Raw genomic sequence first — 23,088 nt, 5'->3', positions numbered from 1 at the left:
GATCAAAAGGAACACCCCTTAGGAATCCTCCCTTCATTGTAAAAGATGACATTGGGACATTCTGCTCTGCTTGTACCACCTGGGGGTGGTCCTTCCCAAGGCTGGCAGTAAGTGTGGCATCCGGAAGGGCTCTTATATCCAACACTCTACCCTGGAGAGCCATGAGCGTTATTCCTGAAATCATCTCAGGCTCTGACACCCAATAGTGATTTCCTCCTTTGGGTTTCACCCTGGAGCAGATGTGTACAGTCAGGAAAATGTCACTCAACCTGTCTCTCCCCATCTGGCAGGTCAGCAGGAAGCACCTGTCCTACTGGGTATGTTTTTGTTACAAGGGCCACCCTCCTATAAGAGCAGGTGTCTTCTCTCTCTCTCTCTCTCTTTTTGAGGCGGAGTCTCACACTGTCGCCTGGGCTGGAGTGCAATGGCCCCATCTCAGCTCACTGCAACTGCTGTCTCCCAGGTTCACGCGATTCTCCTGCCTCAGCCTCCCAAGTAGCTGGGATTGCAGGCACACACCACCACACTCGGCTAATTTTTGTACTTTTAGTAAAGATGGGGTTGGTTTCCGTATGTTGGCCAGCCTAGTCTTGAACTCCTGACCTCGTGATCTGCCCGCCTCGGCCTCACAAAGGCTTGAGCCACTGCGACCAGCCAGTGTCTTCTCTTATTGAATCTTAAACCCTACATCCCCTACTGTTCATTGCAGTAGAATCTGGGCAACGTATTTTACCAAGGACTCTTTTTTGAGCTTCTTAAATGGCCGGGGAGGTAATTAAATCCCATGGGTCTAATGACATACACATTTTCCATTCTAGCGGCTCCAAGTTCCTTCTCTGATAGTTTAGCAATTATCTCTTTGGCCACTACCTGCCTCCCCCGGGAATGGTCTGCCAGGGTGATCTGTACTCCCCTGCCATTTTCCAGAGTCTCTGTAAATTAGGAAGAATTCCTGATGTCTCCAGTAACGTAGCTCTTTATGGGAGTGGAACGTGGCTCTCTTTCCTCACTTTAAAATAGAAATTCTGGAGACTAAGCACCATCAAGGTAGCCATGATTTACCAAAATGCCAGCTTTTCAAAGTTCTTAAGTGCACAACCTTCCAGACTGTAGACCGAACAAGGGGAAAGGAGACAAAATGTATTGTCATGATTTTGCACGGCTAGTCTCTGGCAGAGTCAAGACCTCACATCACTTGAGGGCTCAAATTTAGATAGTGATATCTCCAAGTGAAACTACAGAGTCCTAAGTGTGTGTGTCAGGTCACTTGCCAACTGTAAATGAACATTTAAAATATGTCACAATGCACTCGTGGCACGGCTTACTTTTTGTCTGTTTTACATATCCAGTATCAAAAAGAAAAATAGTCTGATCCTGCCCCAACCTCTAGAAGGCCCAGATTCAGGGTCCCGCCACCAGCGGGAGGAGGGGTGAAAGGTGACTAGAAGGGCGGTGTCAGAACTGCAGGAATTTCAAGGTCGGCTCCTAAGCCTCAGCGGCGGAGGTTAGGACGAAGGCGGGGACTGCAGCGCTGCCTGAGCCAAAAGTACGCCGCGCTGAGGCTGGGTATGGAACGGGGCGGGGCTTCGGCTTGATGGGGCCGAGCGGATGGTTGGGCCGCGGCGGGATGAGGCGGGGCTTCGGGTGGGACGGGGCGGGACTTCGGGAGAAATGGGGAGGAGCCGTGGCGAGGCGCTGCAGAAGAAAGGAAATGCGCTGGCGGGGAGACCGGGGTTGGTCCCCGGCGGGGCCGGGGGCGGGCTCGGGCCGGAACTTCAGAGGCGACCTCAGCCAACTGCTCTTGCGCCGGGCGGGGCCGTCGCCGCTCGCGGCTCGGAGCGCCGGAAGCGCCGAGTTTCAGGGTTCCTGGAGCTGCAGGCGGCGGGAGGGGTTGCAAGTGGGTCCATTTTTTTGTATCATTTTTCGTCCTTTTCTTGGCTTATCCCCAAAAGCGGAAAGTTTAGGGCAGAGCGACAATCAGACCCATCCACTGTGCCCCAACACGTGCAGGGCTGCGAGGGCGCCCGTTCCTCCCGGGACCCCAACCGGTTTCTGGTACGCCTGTATGGACGTATCTTCCCAGAGTGAAAGTTGATGTTTAGCCATTCCGAAGTTGGTGCTTTGTGGGAAGGAGAACAGCGGGAGAGCCGTAAGGAATGCAGGCGTCTTAAGGCGAGGAACGCCTCTTAACACGCCCTGTGACATGGAGTTTGACAGGGCCCTGGATCCCTGCGTTCACCCCTCCTGGAGTCCTGGACGCCCACCTAGGAGCAGCGTCAGGGCCGTGCCACTTTGACCCACGTTAAACGCATTGCATCCTCATTTCTGTGTCCTGTCTAGATGCTTGACTCAGTGATGCAGAACCTTTCAGGGTTAGCTGGAAGCCACAGCCCAGCCTCTTGATGCAGCCTGGATCCAGCCGGTGTGAAGAGGAGACCCCTTCCCTCTTGTGGGGTTTGGATCCTGTGTTTCTAGCCTTTGCAAAACTCTACATCAGGGATATCCTGGACATGAAGGAGTCCCGCCAGGTGCCAGGTATGTGGCTGGCCACCCTGGGATGCCCTGGGCTGCGTCTGCCCCCCTTTCCCAAAGTCTCAGAAAGCTGGGATTAGAGGCTTTTAGGAGAGCCTTCCCTGCTGCAGGCTTTGAAAGTGACCTAGCCTGGGCCTTCGCATGAGTTCGTTTATTTGGAAGGTAAAAAAACAGTCTAAATATATATTTTTTTTAAGTAGGTGTTTGGGGGAGTAACATTTGTACTGAGGTTTTTACCTCCATTTAGGGTCTTTCATACTTGAAAATGCTCATTTGTTTTTCTTTGGCCCTGCTCCTGTTGGAGAGATCGCTGGGCCAGATATTCTTAGGCCTGGCTCCTTTCCCAAATGTGCCACTTACCTGGCCCGGGCTTGTGACTCACCTTCTGCAAAGTTTGGGTTTCTTTGTAAAAATGGAGCTTAACCCTGTGTAATGGAATCTTTTGATTCCTGATATGTAATGGGGGTTTGTTTTCTTTTGAATTAAGCAGAATCAAAATATTATAAACTCCCTGAGAGGAAGGACATCATCTGTCTTGTTCACCTGTGTAATCCCAGGGCTTAGAACAGTGCCTGGCATATAGTGCGCCCTCAAATAGAAATAGCCGTTGAAGCAGAAAGGCATTATACATGTAAAGTTTAAATTTTTTTTTTTTTTTTGGTATTAGAATAGTGGCTACTAGAGATAGGCTTATCATAACTAAAAATATAACAAATGTAGTTTGGGGTGGATTTAAATAATTCAGGTAGCTGTCTAATAATTCACAAATAGTTTGGGGTGGATTTAAATAATTCACGTAGCTGTCTAATAATTCACAAATAGCCACGTGTTTACTGTGCTATTTGAGAAGTTTGGTTAAACTTTCTGTGCTATTTTGAGTGAAGCTTTCCAGTCAAGGGCCTTCTGAATAAAAAACTATGAGTTAGAAGTAGTCAAGAATCTCAAGCATCCACAGTTTTAATGAGATAAGGTTTTGTTTGTTTCCAGTTAAATGTACAAATATATTTGGATGACCTTATGCTAATGACTTTTGTACAGATTTTTCGCCACGCCTTTATTTCCTAATTATCGTTGGAAATGGTCTGTTTTTTTCCCTTGGAAGGCAGCCAGCCTCCTCCACAGTTTTCCATTTTCCAGTCTGGTATTCTTCATAGCTCATCTCTTCAGGAAGAAATTAATTCACACCAAATTCTAGGCTTCCTTGCTTAATGATCTTCTGTAGGTGAGAAAACAGGTACCAAGGACATGACGGGCTTAACTCTCCCTGTAGCCAAAAGACTTTATGATGTAATGAAAACAAACCAACAAAAACAGGACCAGTGATCTTTGATTTATCACTGGTGAGAATGTTTCCAAGGTGTTTTAAAAATGAAACCTCGTGGTTAAAGCAGACATCAACTGACAGAGTGGATACTTTTAGACCTGGGGTCCCCAACCCCTGGGGCCACAGACCATTACTGGTACATGGCCAGTTAGGAACTGGGCCGCACAGCAGGAAGTGAGTGGTTGGCCAGTGAGCATTACTACCTGAGCCCCACATCCTGTCACATCAGCAGCGGCATGACATTCTTACAGGAGCGCAAACCTTATTGTGAAGTGCACGTGTGAGGGATCTAGTTGCGCACTCCTTAGGAGAATCTAATGCCTCATGATCTGAGGTGGAACAGTTTCATCCCCAAACCGTTCCCCCAACCCCCATCCTCGGAAAAATTGTCTTCTACAAAACCGGTGTCAAAAAGGTTGGGGACCACTGCTTTAGACCATACCATAGTGTTCTAGGGGGTGGAGAATTCCGCTCCTAGGTTTTTGTTTTGTTGTTGTGTCTGGTTTCATTTACCATAAAGACAAAACTTTTGACTACATAAAATTTAGGATTATTTAAACAGCAAAGAATATCTTAAACAAAATAACAAAGACAAACCCCAAAAATGATAAAATATGAAATGAATGTGTTGTATGATAAAGAATTTCGCTGAGCTTTGCGCTTGGTTCCTGAAGGGTAACATCTAAATTATTATAGTTTCCTGAGTGACAGGAGCATCATCATTATTCATCGTGGCCTCGCTAACCGCACTTGAATTTATGCGAATCAGGTGGTTCATGCTGGATCCCTAGATAGTTTGGGATGGGGCTGTCTATGCCCGAAAGACCAGCTGTTTGATTAGAGAGTTGGGGTTTTGAGCCAGATCATATCAGTCTGACTCTTTGGGAGGGGAGTGGGGCTGGAGATTGAGTTCAGTTATGTGGTCAGTAATTCAGTTAATTGTGCCTACCTTATGAGACCTCAGTAAACACTCTGGACACTGAGGGTCAGATGAGCTTCCCTAGCTGATAATCACGTGTTGGTGTGTCAGGGGGTGATGTGTCGAGGACACAGAAGCTTTGTGTTTGTGCCCTCCCAGACCCTGCCCTGGGCATTTCTTCGTTTGGCTGGCCCTGATTTGTATCCTTCATGGATAAAACTATAATCATAAGTATAGCACCTTTCTGAGTCCTGTGAGTCATTCAAGCGAATTATCAAACCTGAGGGAGTATTGGGGACCCCCAAATTTATAACCAGTTGGTCAGAAGTACAGATATCCTGAGGACCCTCACAAAATTTGGGACTCATAACTTAAGTGAGGGCAGTATTGTGGGGGACTGTGCCCTTCACCTGTGAAATTTAACCTAACTTTGAGTAGTTACCATCAGAATTGTATTGCAAAATGATTGCGAAACGTCAGCTCCCCAAAATTTGAATTTAGAGTTAAACTAAGAAAAATACTGTGAAATTTGATTGTGGTGGTATTTAGATTTGTGGATTTTTTTGTTTTTTGTTTTGGCATTAGAAAAAGTAGCCCAGGTACAGTGGCTCATGCCTGTAATCCCAGCACTTTGGGAGGCCAAGGCGGGAGGATCACTTGAGCCCAGAGTTCAAGACCAGCCTGGGCAACAAAGTGAGACCTCGTGTCTAATTTTTGAAAAGCAGTACCAAGGCTACAGTAAGCTGTGATTGTACCACTGCCTTCCAGCCTGGGCAATAGAGCAAGACCCTGTCTAAAAAAAAAATGTATTTTTAATAATAGCTGATAACATACAGAAGTCATATTTATTGTTTTAAATATCTCTATCTGTGTCAAACTTTAATGATGGATTAAATAATAGTGACTTGTTTATTTAAATCGGCATATAATACTTATCCTATTCTAGTGGGTACAATGAAGTGGAAATAATATATCTGTAAGAATTATATTAAATCTGGTTGAAAAAGATTATCTTAGGTGTTTTAACGCTGTCAAACATAAATAACATAGCATCAATTAAATAACAGCAATTAAACTAAAAAGAGAGCAATCAAAAGTACTTTTAAAAGAGAAAACAGTCAAATGTCTTGCTGTGGTTGCAGACGTTCAGGGTTGGCTGCTTGAAATCTGAATCAACCTGCCTGTGACCCTAGATCCCTGAACCCTTATAGCTCGACCCTCCTCCTTCTTGGGGGCCTGATGATCCAAGGGATCCTCTGATGCTTTTAGGCCTCTGTGGGCTGCATGTGGAACAGCAGGAACACAAGGGTCACTTGGGAAAGGCTGGAACATAAACTCTGTTATCTAGCATTTGTTACTGTTTTCTTTTCTTAGTTCATTGAGCTTTCTCTCAGTTGACAGAGCAGCCGTCCAAATTTCTTGAGCTCTCTTCTTATAGAAGATTGCTTTGATAGAAGAAAATGGCTCTCTAATTCTTTTTTCCATGTCTTCAGTCGTCTTCTTGTAGATGCTGTGCATCTGATACGTGTAGTTCATGTTTCTGTATACTTGAAGAAGTTTCTTCTTTCTAAGCAGTGTATTTCCTCCTCAGTTGCTTTTCTCTGAGTTTTAAAATTCAAACTGTCTGTTAAATTCTTCTGATCTTTTTCTCCATTGTTCTGTGATGCTTTTAAGATTTTTTTTTTTTTTTTGCATCAGCCGCTTGGAACTGGAAAGATTTTGTTGCATCTTCATCTTGAGTGACCGTGTCTGTCCTTAAAGGCAAGTCATTGTTGTCAGTCTGTGAGGTGAAAATTCACAGGACCCACTTTTCTGTCCTTTTTCAAGAAAGTCTACTGTGTCCACAAGTGAAGACCTGTTCAGATTTTTATTAAGTGTTGCCACACACACAGTTTGTAGCATTGGATGACTGGCCTCCATCACAGGTGACTTGAGGACTTCATTGGCTTGTGCCGTTAGCCCAGTCTTCTCAATGCCTTTCCCATAGACTTCAACCCAGGAAGAATACCTTATGTTCCACTCTTTTCCCCATCTGAAGGTGTTTTTGCTCTTTATTAAAACCACGACAGTGGTACATGCTAGGATCTCCTTGGAGACCCAAAGAATCCTGGGACTTTCAGACATCACCAGCAGAGCGTCCTGCTGCTTCTTGACCAATTGGAAAGACATTTTGGTGGCGGACAGCTGGCCCTCTGTGGGTCCAAAGGGCTCTGCTTTCTGCCTGTGATTGCCTATGTGCTGTGGGCCACAACAAACCCTGTGGAGTGTCTGTCTCTAATACAAACAAGTACTTGGCAGCCAGGATAGATCATCACATAGGCCGGGGGAGGGAGAGGCCAGCCCTGTTCTATAAAACAGTTCTCTCTAACTTTACTCTGCTCAGTGTACAAATAGTGATACAGAGCATTTGGGGAGGCAGAAAGGGCTGAATGCAGCCAGAGATCAGCCTGGAGCTCAGGCCACCTGGCCCTGCAGCAAACCGAGACCACCAAAGCAGCACCATGCCTCAGCCCTGCTCTGCACACAGGCATTCTGAGGCAGAGCGGTGGGGTGTATGGCAGTAGAGTTGGCATCCCTGGGTGAGGTTCATTTTCCTGGTTTAAAGTTTGCTTCTGCCGTAAGGAAGCCTGCCCTTGACTACACAGGACACAGGGATCTCCCTTCTCTGCAGGCTTCCTGTCCTTTTGCGTTTGGTCAGTGCAGGCAGGCAGGGGCAGAGGACTGAAGATCTCATCAGTGGTGTTATGGAAAAGACTAGGTTTCAATTGTGAAAACTTGGGAGAAGCCGGTTGGAACTGGCTACATCTTAGAATTTTATGGCCTTGGTGCGGTGGCTCACACCTGTAATTCTAGTGCTTTGGGAGGCCGAGAGTTTGAGTCCAGCATGGGCAACAGAGAGAGACCCCCACCTCCATAAAAATATTTAAAAATTAGTTGGGCTTCTGCTTGAGACCAGGAGTTGAGACTGCAGTAGGCTGTGATTATGCCACTCGGGCAACAGACTGAGACCCAATCTTTAAAAAAATCACAAGCAAAAACATGGATTTTCAGTGGAACCACTTTGTCTCCATTCAATTCAAGTTTTCCTGGATGGGGGTGACTCTCTTTTGGGGGTGACGCAGTGACCCAGGCTCCTTCCCTCCTTGTTCCTGCCATCTTCAGCTCATGCCTGCAAGGTTGAGCTGAAAGGTTATCTTTAGAAGCATGCCTCTGTGGAGGGAGGGGGTCTGGCTTGTGGCTAAATTTGCCACCTCTTATTTCTTAAAACCACTTCTCACTCCCCTAGTATCTCTCTGTAACTGAGGCTTAGAGGCTCCTTGTCCATTCTTTGGACTCTTCCTCAGTCCCTTTGTCTACAAGGGAAACAACCATCAGCAGAGGCCAGTCTGGGCATTCTAAGGGGCATCGGGATTCAGGCCACAGGTCCCCCCATGAATGGAGAGAATAGAGGCTGTGACTAGGCTTCATGGTGAGGAGAAGAATGGCCAAATGCCTGAGGTGATCATTGTTTCTTAGTTTAGAATTCATGTATTTATTTTAAAAAGGACTTGACCGAGTGTGGTGGCTCCCAGCACTTTGAGACACCAAGGCAGGAGGATCGCTTGAGGCCAGGAGTTCAAGACCAGCCTGGGCAACAAAGTGAGATACCCATGTCTAATTTAAAAAAAGAAAAAGGACATCACCACATAAAAGTTTATAACCTGTTTCTGAAAGTAAAGAATTTAGCCATCATGGGGGTGGGGGGGAAGAGGCAGGAAAAGAGATTGGACAGGACTCTTTAGTTGCAGGTGACAGGAACACAGTGCACGCAGCTTAAGGTGAAGCAGGGAGCTCGGGTCAGGTTATTGAGGGACAGGCAGAAGGGAAACCCTGCAGGAGCCTGGACAGCCCTGGGACCATCAGGGACTCCCTGCTCTGAGCAGCCCCTCTGTGTCCTGGCCCCACACCAGAAGAAAGCCTCTGGGTATCAGTGGGTAGGTTCCCTCTCAGCTTTCTCCACTGGCAGGAAGTTGCCTGCTGCCATCTGTAGCCTAGGTTTTGAAAACAGAGTTATAAAAAGAGAAGTTTTGGAGTTGTAACCTGGCCCCAAAGGGTAGTGTTTTGTAATCTACTTACTGTCTTTTTTTAAAAAAAATACTATTGCCAGTTCAAAGAAATGACAGCTGATTTCTTAGAAAAGCACTTGTTTAAAAAAAAAAAACAAAAAAAACCAAATAAGCCTTTCTCATGGTTTCCTCTCGCTTTCCTTCTTCTAGTTGCTTCAAATATAGTCCTGTGTTTGGTCCCCCACTATAATGACTGTTTTCAGGCCCCTTGTGAGCATTCTGCACAGAGCTGTATTCACCAAATCTAGCTGGACAGCACTGGTTTTCTCCCGTCTGCACTAGTACAAGCTTTAATGTCAAGCTTTCTACTTAGGACCTGTGAGGAAAAGACATTGGAATTTCTTGGGGCATTGTCATTTGTCAAGGACTGATTCTTAAGTCTAGAATTTCAGCAAACAGCATGGCATTGATTTTTTTTTACACCCCTTGCCCCCTACAAGTTAACATTTAATGAAGCAGAAAATGTGATCATACATTATGTTGACTTTGCTTTTTTAAAATTTTAGGTGTATTTTTGTACAATGGACATCCAATAAAACAGGTAGATGTCTTGGGAACTGTCGTTGGAGTGAGAGAAAGAGATGCTTTCTACAGTTATGGAGGTAAGAACAATTGTGTCTGAAATGAAGTTGATGTAGAAGGCTGACCCTTCTGGGCTGAAAGTTGGATTTTAGCAGCCCCAGCCGTTTAGAGTAGCTGGGGACCCTCACTAAGGGCATGTACTTTCTCTATGGGGTACCCCTTATAGCCCCAGACATGGGCTAAGAATAAAATGAGGCAACGGATAGGAATGATACTGATGAATTCAGTGAGGTGACAGCTGCTGAGGCACTAGGACGTGGAAGAATTAAAATACAGCCCCCTAGGAGCACCGATGGACAGGGCGCCGGGGGGCGGGTACCTGATGCCCAAGGGTATATCTGTAAATAGCAAAGGGTGGTAATATATGGTTATGTGGATCACTTTAAAAAGCAACGACCAGATTATTGTTAAAGTAGATTATTTAACAACACAGGAAGGTGTGAAAAATAATTTTAAAATCTTTATATCTAGAACAGTTAACAAAAAGCCTTTTGATACTCAAAGGGGTAAATATCCATTATCAGAAAGTTTATTTTCCCTCATGATGACGGAAGCTTAATAAAGGGTTTCTATATTATGGACACTAGAGAATTGCTCACTTGTGATTTTAGTGTAATAGGTCCTTATTTTTTCATTGAGTTGATTTTTAAGCATTTAAGACATTGCCTTGTACAACTCCAAGCTTCTCTGTAGTCAAGAGCCCAAGCTAGATATTTTGTGGAAAACTTAACTTTAAATTCCATACCTTTGCTGAAATTGACATTGTCACTTTTTGTGCTATGCCTTGGATTTGTATTCTTACTCTTCTTGAGGAAAGATAGAAGGCAGTTGAATTTTGTGACCAAGAGCATTTCATTGGCAGTCCCCGCATGATTGATAATTTGTAGATACAATCTCATTACATTTCTTTACATGTACTCATTTTCCTGAAGAGTATTATCTTGTGCTTTTAATAAAATAATGTGAAAAATAAAAGCTCTCATTTTTTCTGCTTTTTCCCAGCATGTGTGTGTGTGTGTATGTGTATATATATATATATATATATATAAAATTTTTTGTTTTTAATTCTGAAAAGGATCACCCTGTCAGACATTCCCAAACTGAATCTCTTCTCTGCTTTATTTTGCCAAAGATATTGGTCCTGTTTTTCTCCAGACAACTCAACAAATATTTACTAAGTTCCTACAGTGTATCCAGCTGTGGGCAGTACACTGTAGTATAGTAGAGTGCTTCCTCTCCAAATGCCAACGATGAAATAATAGCGTCTTCCCATTTGCAAAGCACTTTTATATGCATGATTTCATATTATTCTACCCCTAGTCTTTTGAAATAGAAAGTACAGGTACTTATTTTGTAGATGAGAAGACTAAGGCTTAGTAACTTGCTCAAGATTCCACTGATGGAGATTTGTGGGTCCATTCTGTTTACTGACTCCAGTGTGTTCAGTGGTCTCCATATAACTCAGTTTGATTTTTCTCTCCTCTTTCTTTCTTCCATCCCCCACCTACCAAAAAATAAATAAATAAATAACTGCATTTGATTTTTAGTTTTCTGTTTTTCAGATCAAATAAATGAGGCTGTTTGAGGACTTTAAAATCCTGGCCCTAGAACCAGGCTAGATATTAAGCCTGCGCCTAAAGGAGCTTCACTTAACTCCTTTTCCCATTATAAAAAGATTAAGGCACTATGATTGCCTCTTCTCCAGTAAGCATTTCCCTCTGAGTGAGTGTCTGAGGAGCATGACATATCTGTGGGCTTCGGGAAAATAAAAAGCATCTGACTGCTGAAATTATTGAGAGTAGAGAGGCTTTTGCAACTTTAATTCTTGTGGAGAGCTGCCCCTCTCCTTGCTGTCCTCAGGCAGAACATGGCTTTTGGGCCACCTGCCAGGTGGCCACTCCCTGCTGTTCTGGGTTCTGCTTCCCTTGACTCACCGCAGGCCTGTGCCGGGGGTGCTTCCTGCTCACACTGACTCATCCTGCAGCTGAAACAAAAGGCCAGTGGCCCAGGCGGTGCTGTGTAGCTGTGGAGTACGTTGTGCAGCACTGCAAGGGTGCCTCCACTCAGGGGCATTCCAGCAGCCAGACCTCTGGGCACCAAGGCACTCGGTCTGCTGGGAGAGATCACAAACCTGGTTAGTCCGGGGATTGGTGACAGTGCCTAGAGTGCACAGAACACTTGGTAGCAACTCAAGCTTAGACCTAGAATGTTGGAAGGCTACAGTCAAGAACAGAATAACCTCACATTCTCTAGGACAAATGTTCATGTGCTAATTTTTTTTTTTTTGTGGTCCAGGCTGGAGTGCAGTGGTGTGATCTTGGCTCACTGCAACCCCCTCCTCCCGGGTTCAAGTGATTCTCCTGCCTCAGCCTTCCAAGTAGCTGGGACTACAGGTGCTTACCACCATGCCCAGCTAAGTTTTGTATTTTTAGTGGAGACGTGGTTTCACCATGTTGGCCAGGCTTGTCTCGAACTCTTGGCCTCAAGTGATCTGCCCACCTCGGCCTCCCAAAGTGCTGGGATTACAGGCATGAGCCACTGCTCCTGGCCTGCTAATTTTTTTTTTTTTTTTTTTTTTAGCTTTCTATTATAAATCAAGCTTTTCAACTGCAGAGAAGTGGTGTGCCTGGAAGTGTCATGCATTTTTTTAACGCAAAATGTCCTTATTCATTTTCTGGATTCTTAAAATGGTGCTTCCTCATTATAAAATAAAATTTCAAACTAGAGACAATTTTAATGAAGTATATAAAAATCATGTGAAACACTATAAATCAGGCAAAACAATGTCAGTGTTTAGGTGAACATCCTTCCTCATTCTAAACATGTTCCCAGTATCAAAGAAATACAGAAATGCCTGTTTCCTTAGTACTATTGTGCATGTTTCTTTCTCAGTGTTTCTGAAATTAGGCTTAACAGTCAACGTATACATTGAATGTGGGGTTCCTTCCCCACACTCCAAGAGAAACTGCTGTTAGTATTTAATGTCTTAAAATCATTTCTGTGAAAATACACTGTTTAATGTTGCACATAAATTGGATTATATATTTCTGTTTTACAATGAGCCATGTATATCTTTTTATTATCATATACTATGTCATTGTAATTTTTTTAACCATATTTATAAACATTTAGGTATTTCCAAGTGTCAGTATTATAAAGAATACTACAGTGAACAGCCTTACATAAGATGTGTGTATCTGTGTACTTATTTTTGTTTTATCTGGAAGTAATTGTTAAGTCAAAGGATATGTACATTTAAAAACAACTTTGAGAGGCAGGGTCTTACAGTGTTGCCCAGGCTGGAGTGCAGTGGCTATCACCAGCACAATCGTAGCACACTGCAGCCTCAAACTCTTGGACTCAAGCAATCTTGCCTCAGCATCCCGAGTAGCAGGCATGTGCCACCGCACCTGGCTTACATTTCACAATCCGATGCATGTTTCCAAACTTGCTTGTTAAGATTTAAATTTTAGAAATTTGTTACTAATTTATACTCCCACTATCAACATATGAGGGTATCAATATTTTTAATATTTGTCAATTTCATTGTTGATAAATTATTTATACTTGCTTTTTTTAGTGGTAACTAGTGAATTTAGCATAGTGACGTGTTTTTATTGGCCATTTATAGATCTTCCATGAATCACATATTCTTTTCTTTGCCACTTTTTCTCTTGTGATCTTGATCTTTTTCTTATTAGTTTATATGAGCTCTTTATTTTTTTTTTATTTTTTGAAACAGGGTTTCATTCTGTTGCCCAGGCTGGAGTGCAGTGGCATGATCATGGCTCACTGCAGCCCTAAACTCCTGGGCTCAAGCAATTCTCCCCCCTCAGCCTCCCAAGTAGCTGGGACTACAGGCACATACCACCATGCCTGGCTAATTTTTAATTTTTTTTTGGTAGAGATGGAGTCTCGCTGTGTTGCCCAGGCCGGTCTCAAACTCCTGGGCTCAAGGGATCCTCCTGCCTTGGCTTCCCAAAGTGCTGGAATTATAGGCATGATCTACCATGTCCAGCCTATGAGTTCTTCCTATATTAAATCATTGACCCTATAATTTGGAATATTGCTATCCAGTATTAGTTTTTAGGTGGTCAGACTTATCAGACTTTCTTTAATGAGTTCTGATTTTAAGAGTCTGCTTAAAGAAGTCTCTCCTCACCCACTATAAACCCAGGGTTAAAGGTATTCACCCATATCTTCTTCTCATCTTCAGTTTACCTCTTTTGTATTTAATGAAATGAAACCCATCTAGGATTTATTTTAGTATAGGAAGTACTCTTTTTGGCTTTTTCTTCAGCGTGGATTTAGGCCAGCAGTAAAAAATTTTGCCTTAGATTTCTTCAGGATTATGTGTGCTTTTACAACAGTCTAGTTGATGATTTTTTTTTTTTTAAATTATGAGACCCACTGACCCCATGCTTAGCAACCTCTGTTCTGAGTTTGTCAGAAATTAAGCAAAGAGAAATGCCTGTTATTCCCTAGCAAACATCTCCAAATTCCTCTATAGTTGTAAATATAACTGCAATGGGAATTGTTTGATTTTTTGCAAAAATTAGATAAACCAGGAATAACATAAGCCAGACTAGTACTGTTTTTGTGGCCAGGATATAACTATTTTCTATTATGAAAATAAAACGGTACCCTTCTGTGATGTGCTTGGCTTTCCTTACATCCCCTGCAGTGGTGAGGACTGGGCAAAAGATCTTTCACAAAGAGAAACCCAGGCCAAATGACTTGGAACGCTTTGTCTTGGTAAGTCAGCACGCTAGCAAAGAGACTGTGACAGAAGGCTGCACCCTAAGTGCGTGTGCCTCTAACCACAAACCACACGATGCTCTCGTTTCAGGGTGGGAGAGAAAGGCTGATTTTGTATGTGAGCAGTCATTCAGTTTTTGCACTTAACTTCCCAAGGCCACCATTTTTAGTACAGAGGTGTAGACAAGCATCATGAGGGTACCCTTGAGGGTACTAATCATTAGTACCTTGAGGTAGGATAAGTGAAATGCTGACCATATCCCATTGGGCTTGTGCATTACATTGAGTTGTGCAGACAAGCAGTTTATACTCATATACAGTGAGAGGTTGTTTCAAAAGTGGAAGGAGAGTTTGATAAGGGATTTGCTTCTCCAGGCTATTGAAAGAGGTCATCTTTCAGTATGGCTGAATGCAATGACAGTATGCTAATTCACCAGCCTTGCCCAAATCTCTCTTCTACCCTTTTACTTTTCTCTTGCAGTGGATGACAGCACTGGAGTTATAAACTGCATCTGCTGGAAAAAGTTGAATACTGAGTCTGTATCAGGTAATTTTATTTGCCACATTCCTTTACTTTTCACCTAACTAATGGATTTTACTCAACGTAGTTCATCTAAACAGCTACAGGACTAAATTTTCACATTTATCTGCTGGTGAGTTACACTGATCTACCTGAAGCACTATACCCAGAGCTTTGGCTGCTCTGAAAACTGATGCCATAGGAAAGCCACTTGCTTTTCTTTCTCCCATGTCTTTGGTGCTCACTTCTTCCTAAGCCTACAGGAATGTGAGTAGGTTACAGGGAGTTTCAGCAGTTCATTTTTATCATGCCCATTATTACATAAGTCAAGGCATCTTAGCCTAATTGCTAGCCAAGTCTGATTCCCCTTGTCCCAGCCATATCACTTGACCAAAGAACATTTTGATGACTGTTTCTCTCACATGGTTGCCACTAACTTCTGTGCTGCCATGGTCCAGATTTCTTGAAATCTCTGTGTTCAAACAAATAATACCAGGAATTCTAAGATTGAGAAGGTAAGATAGGATTCCTTTGGAAGTTATCCAGTAAGTAATATAAATTAAAATAACTTTAAAATTGTATAGTGAACACATTGACTATAACTGAAACATTTGGTGTTGCTTGAATATATTTTCATAATTTTTAGATACTTTTTTTTTTTTTTTTTTTTTTTAAAGACAGGTTCTCACTATGTTGCCAGGGCTGGTCTCAAACTCCTGGACACAAGTGATCTTCCTGCCACAGCCTCCCAAAGTGCTAGGATTACAGGCTTGAGCCACCACACCTGGCCCAATTTTTAGATACTTTTTAAAGTTAAGTTCATAATATGAAAGAATATCATGCAATACTGGTGATGGTTTTTGGTTCTAGAGAAGCTACAAAAACTGGAAGCTTGTTTTTTCTGTGTTTTACAACATATACAGTATAGTGCCATACACAGTGGGGTTATTCAGTAAACACTGTCTGCTCTAATATCTAGCATCTAGTATCTATCTACTTGCATTATATATGATAAGAATATCTAATGCTTGGGGTCATTTCTTCTTTTTTGCCGTAATGTGTCAGAATCTCAGCTTTGTACTTTGACTGTGCCGATCAATGGAATGCTCATTTGCTTAATTTTCTGATGTATTTACATTTAGAATTTGGCCGTCAGTTTCATGTAACTTTGGAATTCTAATCCCTAATTTGGGAACATCTAAACCAATGGCATTGCTTTGGTGAGGAAGGTTTGTAGGTAGATTTAAGGGAGACCACATGTTTTTAGGCAGATATCTGATAGGCAAGAAATAAACCTGTGAGACAATCAGGTATCTGGATTTTTATGTATGTCTGAGGTGTTTTTCTTAATCTGTTTTGTGCTGCTGTTACAGAATACCTGAGACTGGGTGATTTTATAAAGAAAGAAATTTATTTCTCATAATTCTGAAGGTCAGAAATTCCAAGATCAAAGTTTGGTGTCTGGTAAGGTCCAGGTCCCCCCTCCAAGATGGTGCCTTGAGTGCTGCATCCTCCAGAGGGAGGAGAACTGTTCCTCACATGGCAGAAGAGCACGAGAATGAGAACCACTTCTGCAAACCCATTTTATAGTGGCCTGCATTCATGAGAGTGGAGCTCTCATAACCTGAACACCTCCCGTTGGACCCCATCTGCCAACACTGTTGCATTAGGGGTGAAATTTCTAACACATGAGATTTTGAGGGGACAAAAACATTCAAACTCGTTTTTATCAAACTGTAGCAGTATTAAAATCATTTGCAGGTTTTTGGTTGTTGTCACAATCTTCAGTCAGAAGGTGTAGTTTGAATATGTGTACTTGTTCTAGATGGAGAGTCAGCGAAGTTTTTCTGTAAAGGGCCATATTTTCTGCTTTGTGCACCCTATGATCTGTGTGTGTCTACTATTCAATGCTGCCATTATAGCGGAAAGTAACCACAGGCAGTACATAAGCAGATGGGCAGGCTGTGTTCCAATAAAACTTTATTTTTAAAAACAGGCTGTGGATGGATTTGGTTCATGGGCTATAGTTTGCAGACCCCTGTTTTAGTCATTGTTTCAGTTTTCAAAATTAACTTTTTTTAAAGAAATAGCATCATCAGGAATATATAATTCTTATACTTAGTAATTTTTTAGATCAACAAAATGGCTATTAATACTGAGAGTCAGATTTTTAAAATATCAATAAGTAGATAAATGAATGAACAATCACAGTGGGTAGCCTTAATTTAAGATTGCTTTGCAAATATAACGAGAAGGTAAGAGTACAAGGAGAAAAGGAGAAAACCTAAAAATGATTCTCATCGTCTTTAAATTGTTCCCAACTAGCCCATTCTCTCCTTTTTATTTAATTGCCCTTAGTTTAAAAGCTTTCCATTGGAAGGTGGCCAGCAAAGACTAATTTTTTAAACAAAATTTAGTCTGAGTCAAAATCATGTTCCACTCCATTAAAGTGAAAGAATATAATATTAGCTCCTATAAATGTCACATTGAATGTACCGTTTGGACTTGGCCTATGAGCAAAGTTAAGATTTCCTGGCCCTGAGTATTAGAATGTTAAAGGGGATTTCTCTTTCATGATGGAATAGACGCTGAAAGTGAAGTTCTATCAGGCTCCAGTCTTCTCATTATATTCATTAAATTACACAGCTTGAACTTCCTTTCGGCAGTTTGGCTCACCCTTTAAGTGAAAGGTGGGCTTCTTGTTCTCAGGACAACCATCAGTCCGATCATTTCAGTGGTGCTACGTGAAGCATTTACTATCACCTATAATGTCTGCATAATGGCAATGAGATGTATAAATACCTTTAAAATTCAGCCTAAGTAGAAGAGGACCTGGGGATAGGGATGCAGATGGGACAGCCTTTTGAAAAAGTAGCAGTTGGGAATTTTTTGAAGAAACCCAGTAAGCTCTGAGCAGCAGTAATGCTGATTGCATCCAGGTTCCTACCTATCACTTACTGAATGCACAGAGTTCTCTGTGCTCCCTACGTTGCTGTTTCCCTGGGTATAGTAGGTGTGTTCAAGGAAAATTAATGCCTCTGCACGTTACAGAGCCACAGTTGTCAAAATTGTATTAGGTTGATTTTGATGAAGGGCTTCTCTATAAAGAAATACAGAGAGTAGATCATCTTGTATAAAAACAGCCTCTTTTGCAATTTAAAAGCAAAATAAGATGTATGGAATAATTATGTATTTGTTAAGGTATTAAAAATCCAAATGACTGAAGCTGGTGTAGGAGTTGTGAGCATGCATGCATTGCTGACAACGTTGTCTAAAACAGGGGTTTGATCAGTTTATTCTGGCAAGCATTCTGACAGTATGTAATGAACTGTAAACCAGTTTGTAATTTTTTATCCAGTAATAGTCTCTTTTCTTTTTTTTTTTTTTTTTTTTTTGAGAGGGAGTCTCGCTCTGTCGCCCAGGCTGGAGTGCAGTGGCCAGATCTCAGCTCACTGCAAGCTCCGCCTCCTGGGTTTACGCCATTCTCCTGCCTCAGCCTCCCAAGTAGCTGGGACTACAGGTGCCCGCCACCTCGCCCGGCTAGTTTTTTATATTTTTTAGTAGAGACGGGGTTTCACCGTGTTAGCCAGCATGGTCTCGATCTCCTGACCTCATGATCCGCCCGTCTCGGCCTCCCAAAGTGCTGGGATTACAGACTTGAGCCACCGCGCCCGGCCCCAGTAATAGTCTCTAACGAAAGACCCCCAAAACACAAGATACTTTTTCTAGAACGTTTAATTATTCATCATCACAAATAGCTTACGTTTAATTATTTCCTATAAATATGGAATTGTGCTAAGTGCAGAATGTAAGTTTTCAATTAGATCATGCACAACAACTCTGTGTATGAGGTAGACTCTACTGTTACCTCCATTTCATCATTGAGGAAACCGAAGTATAAGAGTAGAAAGGAAACTGAGGCACAGTGAGGTGAAGCAGGTTAAGCAGCCTGTCCAAGGTTACACAGCTAGTAGGAGGTAAACTGAGATTCATATCAGGTCTTTCCGACTCCAATAGCCAAATGCCAATGGCTAAGCTGTACTGTCCTTATACAGTGCTAGTGAAAAAAAACCAAAGTAAAAAATTATAAAACTAAACCTATAATCCCAGCTACTCAAGAGACTGAGGTGGGAGGATCGCTTGAGGCCAGGAGTTCAATTCCAGCCTGGGCAACATAGCGAGACCCCGTCTCTAATAAACATAAAATGCTTGGCTGTGTAGCTTCTTTGGATACATACGTGTATTTGAAATTATGCTAGAAGAAAACAGAACACACAGTCTTTTGCACCCACCAGCTGTAACTGGGAAATGTTAGTATCTTCCTGGGGCAGGCAGCAGAGAGTAAAGGATAAGTGGGATGGCTCTGGAGCTAGAGACTGCCTGGGTTCAAACCCCAGCCTTGTCTCTAACTAGCTGTTTTACTTTAGGCAAGTTGCTTGACCTCTCTGTGACTCAGTTTCCTCATCTCTAAAATGGGGCTAATAATAAGCAGGAGTGGTTGCAGGGACTAAATGTGCTAATACATTGGAAAGTCCTTAGAACAGCACCTGTAGTACCCAGATATTCGTGACAATTCTTCTTACTTAATACAATTTGGAAGTAAAATAGTGACAGAAGTTATTTAGAATTGAGTGTACATTGGGTTTTTTCCATCATGAAGTTGCTCAAGTTTATAGTTTTAAGTGGTGACAGAGAGAGAGAGAGAAAGTGTGAGTGTGCGTGTGTGTGTGTGTGTGTGTGTGTGTGTTTGAGAGAGAGACAGAGAGATTAGCCTAGTTTCCCAACAGAGATGAGAGGTGAGAAATTGGGATGTTGAGCACTCAGGTGGGACAAGTCTCCTCACAAGGACATTTGAAAGGTTGTTTAAAGCTATTGCTACCACGCCTAGCTGAACTCATTGTACAGAATTCGTCTCAAGGCCATGCAGTACCCTTTGACTGCACTGGCGATGCAGGGCAGGAAAGAAGGCCCTGGAGCCTGTTGGAACTTGCCCTCTGGACCTCAGTCTAGACTCTATTCCCTTCACCCCACTCTTGAATAATTACAGTTTATACCTTTTTCTCAGTGGAAGACTCCAAAAGGTTATGTGGATTTCCAGCAGTAGAAGAATTACTCAGAAGTAGAATAAATAAGCATATTGTGTTGGTCTTACCCTAAAACTGTCTCACAGATGTGGTAGAGTGATTGTGTTATAACTTTTTCTCTTTCCCTCTGGCTCTAAACAACTACAGCTGCTCCAAGTGCAGCAAGAGAGCTCAGCTTAACCTCGCAACTTAAGAAGCTACAAGAGACCATTGAGCGGAGAACAAAGATAGAGATTGGGGATACGATCCGAGTCAGAGGCAGTATCCGTACATACAGAGAAGAGCGAGAGATTCATGCCACCGCTTACTGTAAGCACAAGATATTTCTACCAAATTGGTGGTTTTTCTGGATGTGCATCCAGTAAACCTCTTGTTCAGCTGGAAGTCAAACTTTCAAAAAGTTCAGTTAAGATATAACTCTATTTAATGAGTGAATTACATTGTTTAACATGCTTTCTTTAGAAAATTAGCATTTCTTAATTTTATTTTGAAGAGAGCTAATTATAAGTTGGGAAATAAAATGAATTATTTACTTTATATATGGTTGGCAAGTTTATTTGGATGACATAGTAGAGTTTCCAAAGCACTTTCAAGTTCAGAATGTCAATGCATTAGGGCAGAATATGAACATTCTTCAAACTAATGGAAAGTTTTAAATTTTTTCTTTATTTATTTTTCTTTTTCTGAGACAGGGTCTCACACTACTGCCCAGGCTGTAATGCAGTGGCACAGTCACAGCTCACTGCAACCTCAAATTCCTGGGCTCAGGAGATTCTCCCACCTCAGCCTTCTGAGTAGCCGGAACTACAGGCATACGCCACCACACCCAGCTAATTTTTTATAGAGATGGGATTTCGCCATGTAGCCCAGGCTGGTCTCAAACTCCTGAGCTCAAGAGATCTGCCTACCTCAGCCTCCCAGAGTGCTGGGATTACAGCCATGTGCCACTGTGCCTGGCCAGAAATTTCTTGAACACCATTAAGTCCATTAACTTGAAATGAAAACAGCTAATCAGAAATATGACAGTTCCCTATCATCTTGCCTTTGCAGTGTGCTAGCTGGTTTTCAGTTGGAAATCTCAAGGACAACTCCTGCTGTCCACCAGAGGAGGAGACGAATCAATACATTGATGTGCTCTCCTGGTTCCTTGGCCCTGGCCAAGCCCATGACACTTAGGGCATCGCATTCCCTCATGCAGGATGACTGGGAGCCATTTAGTGCATCTAGACTGTGATCCCTGGGCACTCACAAGGAAGAAGGCCCACTCAGCATCTCATTTACTGTTGTCCTAGCAGCAGTTTGGGCCTGGGAAAGAACTGATCTCAATGTAATTTGCAATTTCTGTGGCATCTTTTTTCTGGTCACTTGTTAGATAAAGTGGACGACCCAGTGTGGAACATTCAAATTGCAAGGATGCTTGAGCTGCCCACTATCTACAGGAAAGTTTATGACCAGCCTTTTCGCAGCTCAGCCCTAGAGAAAGAAGAGGCACTAAGGTAAGTGGTGCCTTATCACTGCTGAGCACGTGACTACGGCAGGAAAGCGAAGCAGCGGGAGCCCAGATGCTGGGGTCGGCCTGGGTTCAAATCCCGATTCATCCACCTACGCACTGTGGAGCTCTGAGCAAGCCCTCTAACCTGCTCTGTGCTTCAATTTCCTCTACTGTAACATGAAGAGAATAATAGCACAGATGTCCTACAGTGGTTGTGAGGAAATTATGTGTGTAATTGGAGTCACTGAAGGAGGAGTGGAGGCAGGAGCAGAGAAAAACACTTTGAAGAAATAATAATGCCTGACATTTTTCCAAGTTTGATAAAAACTTTAAACTCTCAGATTCAGGAAGCTTAATGAACTCCAAGGCAAGAAACCTGAAGAAAACTGTAGCAAGTCACCTCATAATCAAAATATGATACCATAGCATGTCGTAATCAAAAACCTGTTCTAAAAAAACCTACACCAGTCATTCTCAACCAGGGATGATTTTACTTTTTTATATGGGAGAAAAACAACCCAGGAGGAATGAGAATGTGTGCATATTTGCTAATGCATGCATAAAAGAACTCTGAGAGGAGACACAGAGAACCAGTAACAGCAGCTCCCTGGGGGGTGGGGACTGAAGGATAGAACAGGAAGGGGATAGAAAGGAGACTTCACTGCTTATCCTTTAATGTTTTTTAACATGAATATATTATCTATTCAAAAAGGTACATTAAAAGCACAACCATAGACTCATATAAAAAGTGAAAATTCTCCATTTTCCTGTCTCCGCTTTCCCGCCTCAGCACCATTCCCCAGAGATCACCGATGTTCATAAGCCAATGTGTGTCTTTTTAAATTAGTTTCTTCTGTGCTTACACAAGCATGAATATTCACCCATAGATTTTGTGGGTTTCCATTTGTTTTTTTATAAAAATAGGACCATACCTTACATGCTGTTTTGCAGTTTGACTTTTTTCCTCCTAATCTGTCATGAATATCTTAGTTCCTGTAGTTCTGCCTCATCATTTTAAACAACCACATAATGTTCACTGTATGAATTACTCTTTGTATGAAAAACAAACCCCAATATAGTGTTGCATTTTCTAGCTAACTTTCTGTTTTTTATGCACCAAAAAGGAACAAAGGTGATGGTTTTCTGCAGAGCTCTTTAATACTTTCCCTCTGCAGCAATCCAGGCGCCCTGGACCTCCCCAGTCTCACGAGTTTGCTGAGTGAAAAAGCCAAAGAATTCCTCATGGAGAACAGAGTGCAGAGCTTTTACCAGCAGGAGCTGGAAATGGTGGAGTCTTTGCTGTGCCTTGCCAATCAGCCTGTGATTCACAGTACCTGCTCCGACCAAGTGAGTGCAGCATGCCCGCGTGAGAATTCTGATTCCCCGCCCTAGATCTGCAGCTGCAGGTGTGGGTGAAAGTGACTGTGGCATGAAGATTGACAGAGTTGACCCAGGGAATAGAGGGGATGGTTCTGTCACACATTGTTTCTATTCTGGAAAGGTCATTGACCACTAAGAACTTGAAATGAGGCATAAGGCTGGACCTGCCCCTACCCCCTCAATTTTTTTTTTTTTTTTCGGAGACACAATCTCACTCTGTCGCCCAGGCTGGTGATTATCCTGCCTCGCAAGTAGCTGGGACCACAGGCATGTGCCATCATGCCTGGCTAACTGAGATAACTTTTTCTAAGAGGAATAAAAATTTAAAAATAGAAAATTAGTTAAGTGTTCCTTGAAATTTTACTCATAAACGACACTGAATACAACTCAG

At 42.6% G+C, this 23,088-nt stretch overlaps 1 protein-coding gene across 4 annotated transcripts in view; it reads left to right on the top strand.

The window, feature by feature from the left end:
• The first annotated feature begins 1,777 nt into the window (after positions 1–1,777).
• STN1 (STN1 subunit of CST complex) overlaps positions 1,778–23,088 on the top strand; it is a 52,039-nt gene continuing 30,728 nt past the window's right edge. For 2 of the 4 annotated variants that reach the window (XM_073019312.1, XM_007964028.3), the window contains exons 1-7: positions 1,778–1,897; positions 2,341–2,535; positions 9,388–9,483; positions 14,703–14,768; positions 19,973–20,134; positions 21,198–21,321; positions 22,493–22,664. In XM_073019312.1, coding sequence (XP_072875413.1) covers positions 2,403–2,535; positions 9,388–9,483; positions 14,703–14,768; positions 19,973–20,134; positions 21,198–21,321; positions 22,493–22,664 — 753 coding nt within the window. In that variant the 5' untranslated portion in view covers positions 1,778–1,897; positions 2,341–2,402. Of the gene's footprint in view, positions 2,536–9,387; positions 9,484–14,702; positions 14,769–19,972; positions 20,135–21,197; positions 21,322–22,492; positions 22,665–23,088 lie in introns of all 4 variants that reach the window. The other 2 variants (XM_073019310.1, XM_073019311.1) reach the window with 2 other exon arrangements.

This window comes from Chlorocebus sabaeus, chromosome 9 (assembly GCF_047675955.1).
Source record: "Chlorocebus sabaeus isolate Y175 chromosome 9, mChlSab1.0.hap1, whole genome shotgun sequence".
NCBI classification, from domain to species: domain Eukaryota; kingdom Metazoa; phylum Chordata; class Mammalia; order Primates; family Cercopithecidae; genus Chlorocebus; species Chlorocebus sabaeus.
This window is presented reverse-complemented; position numbering and strand designations above follow the sequence as displayed.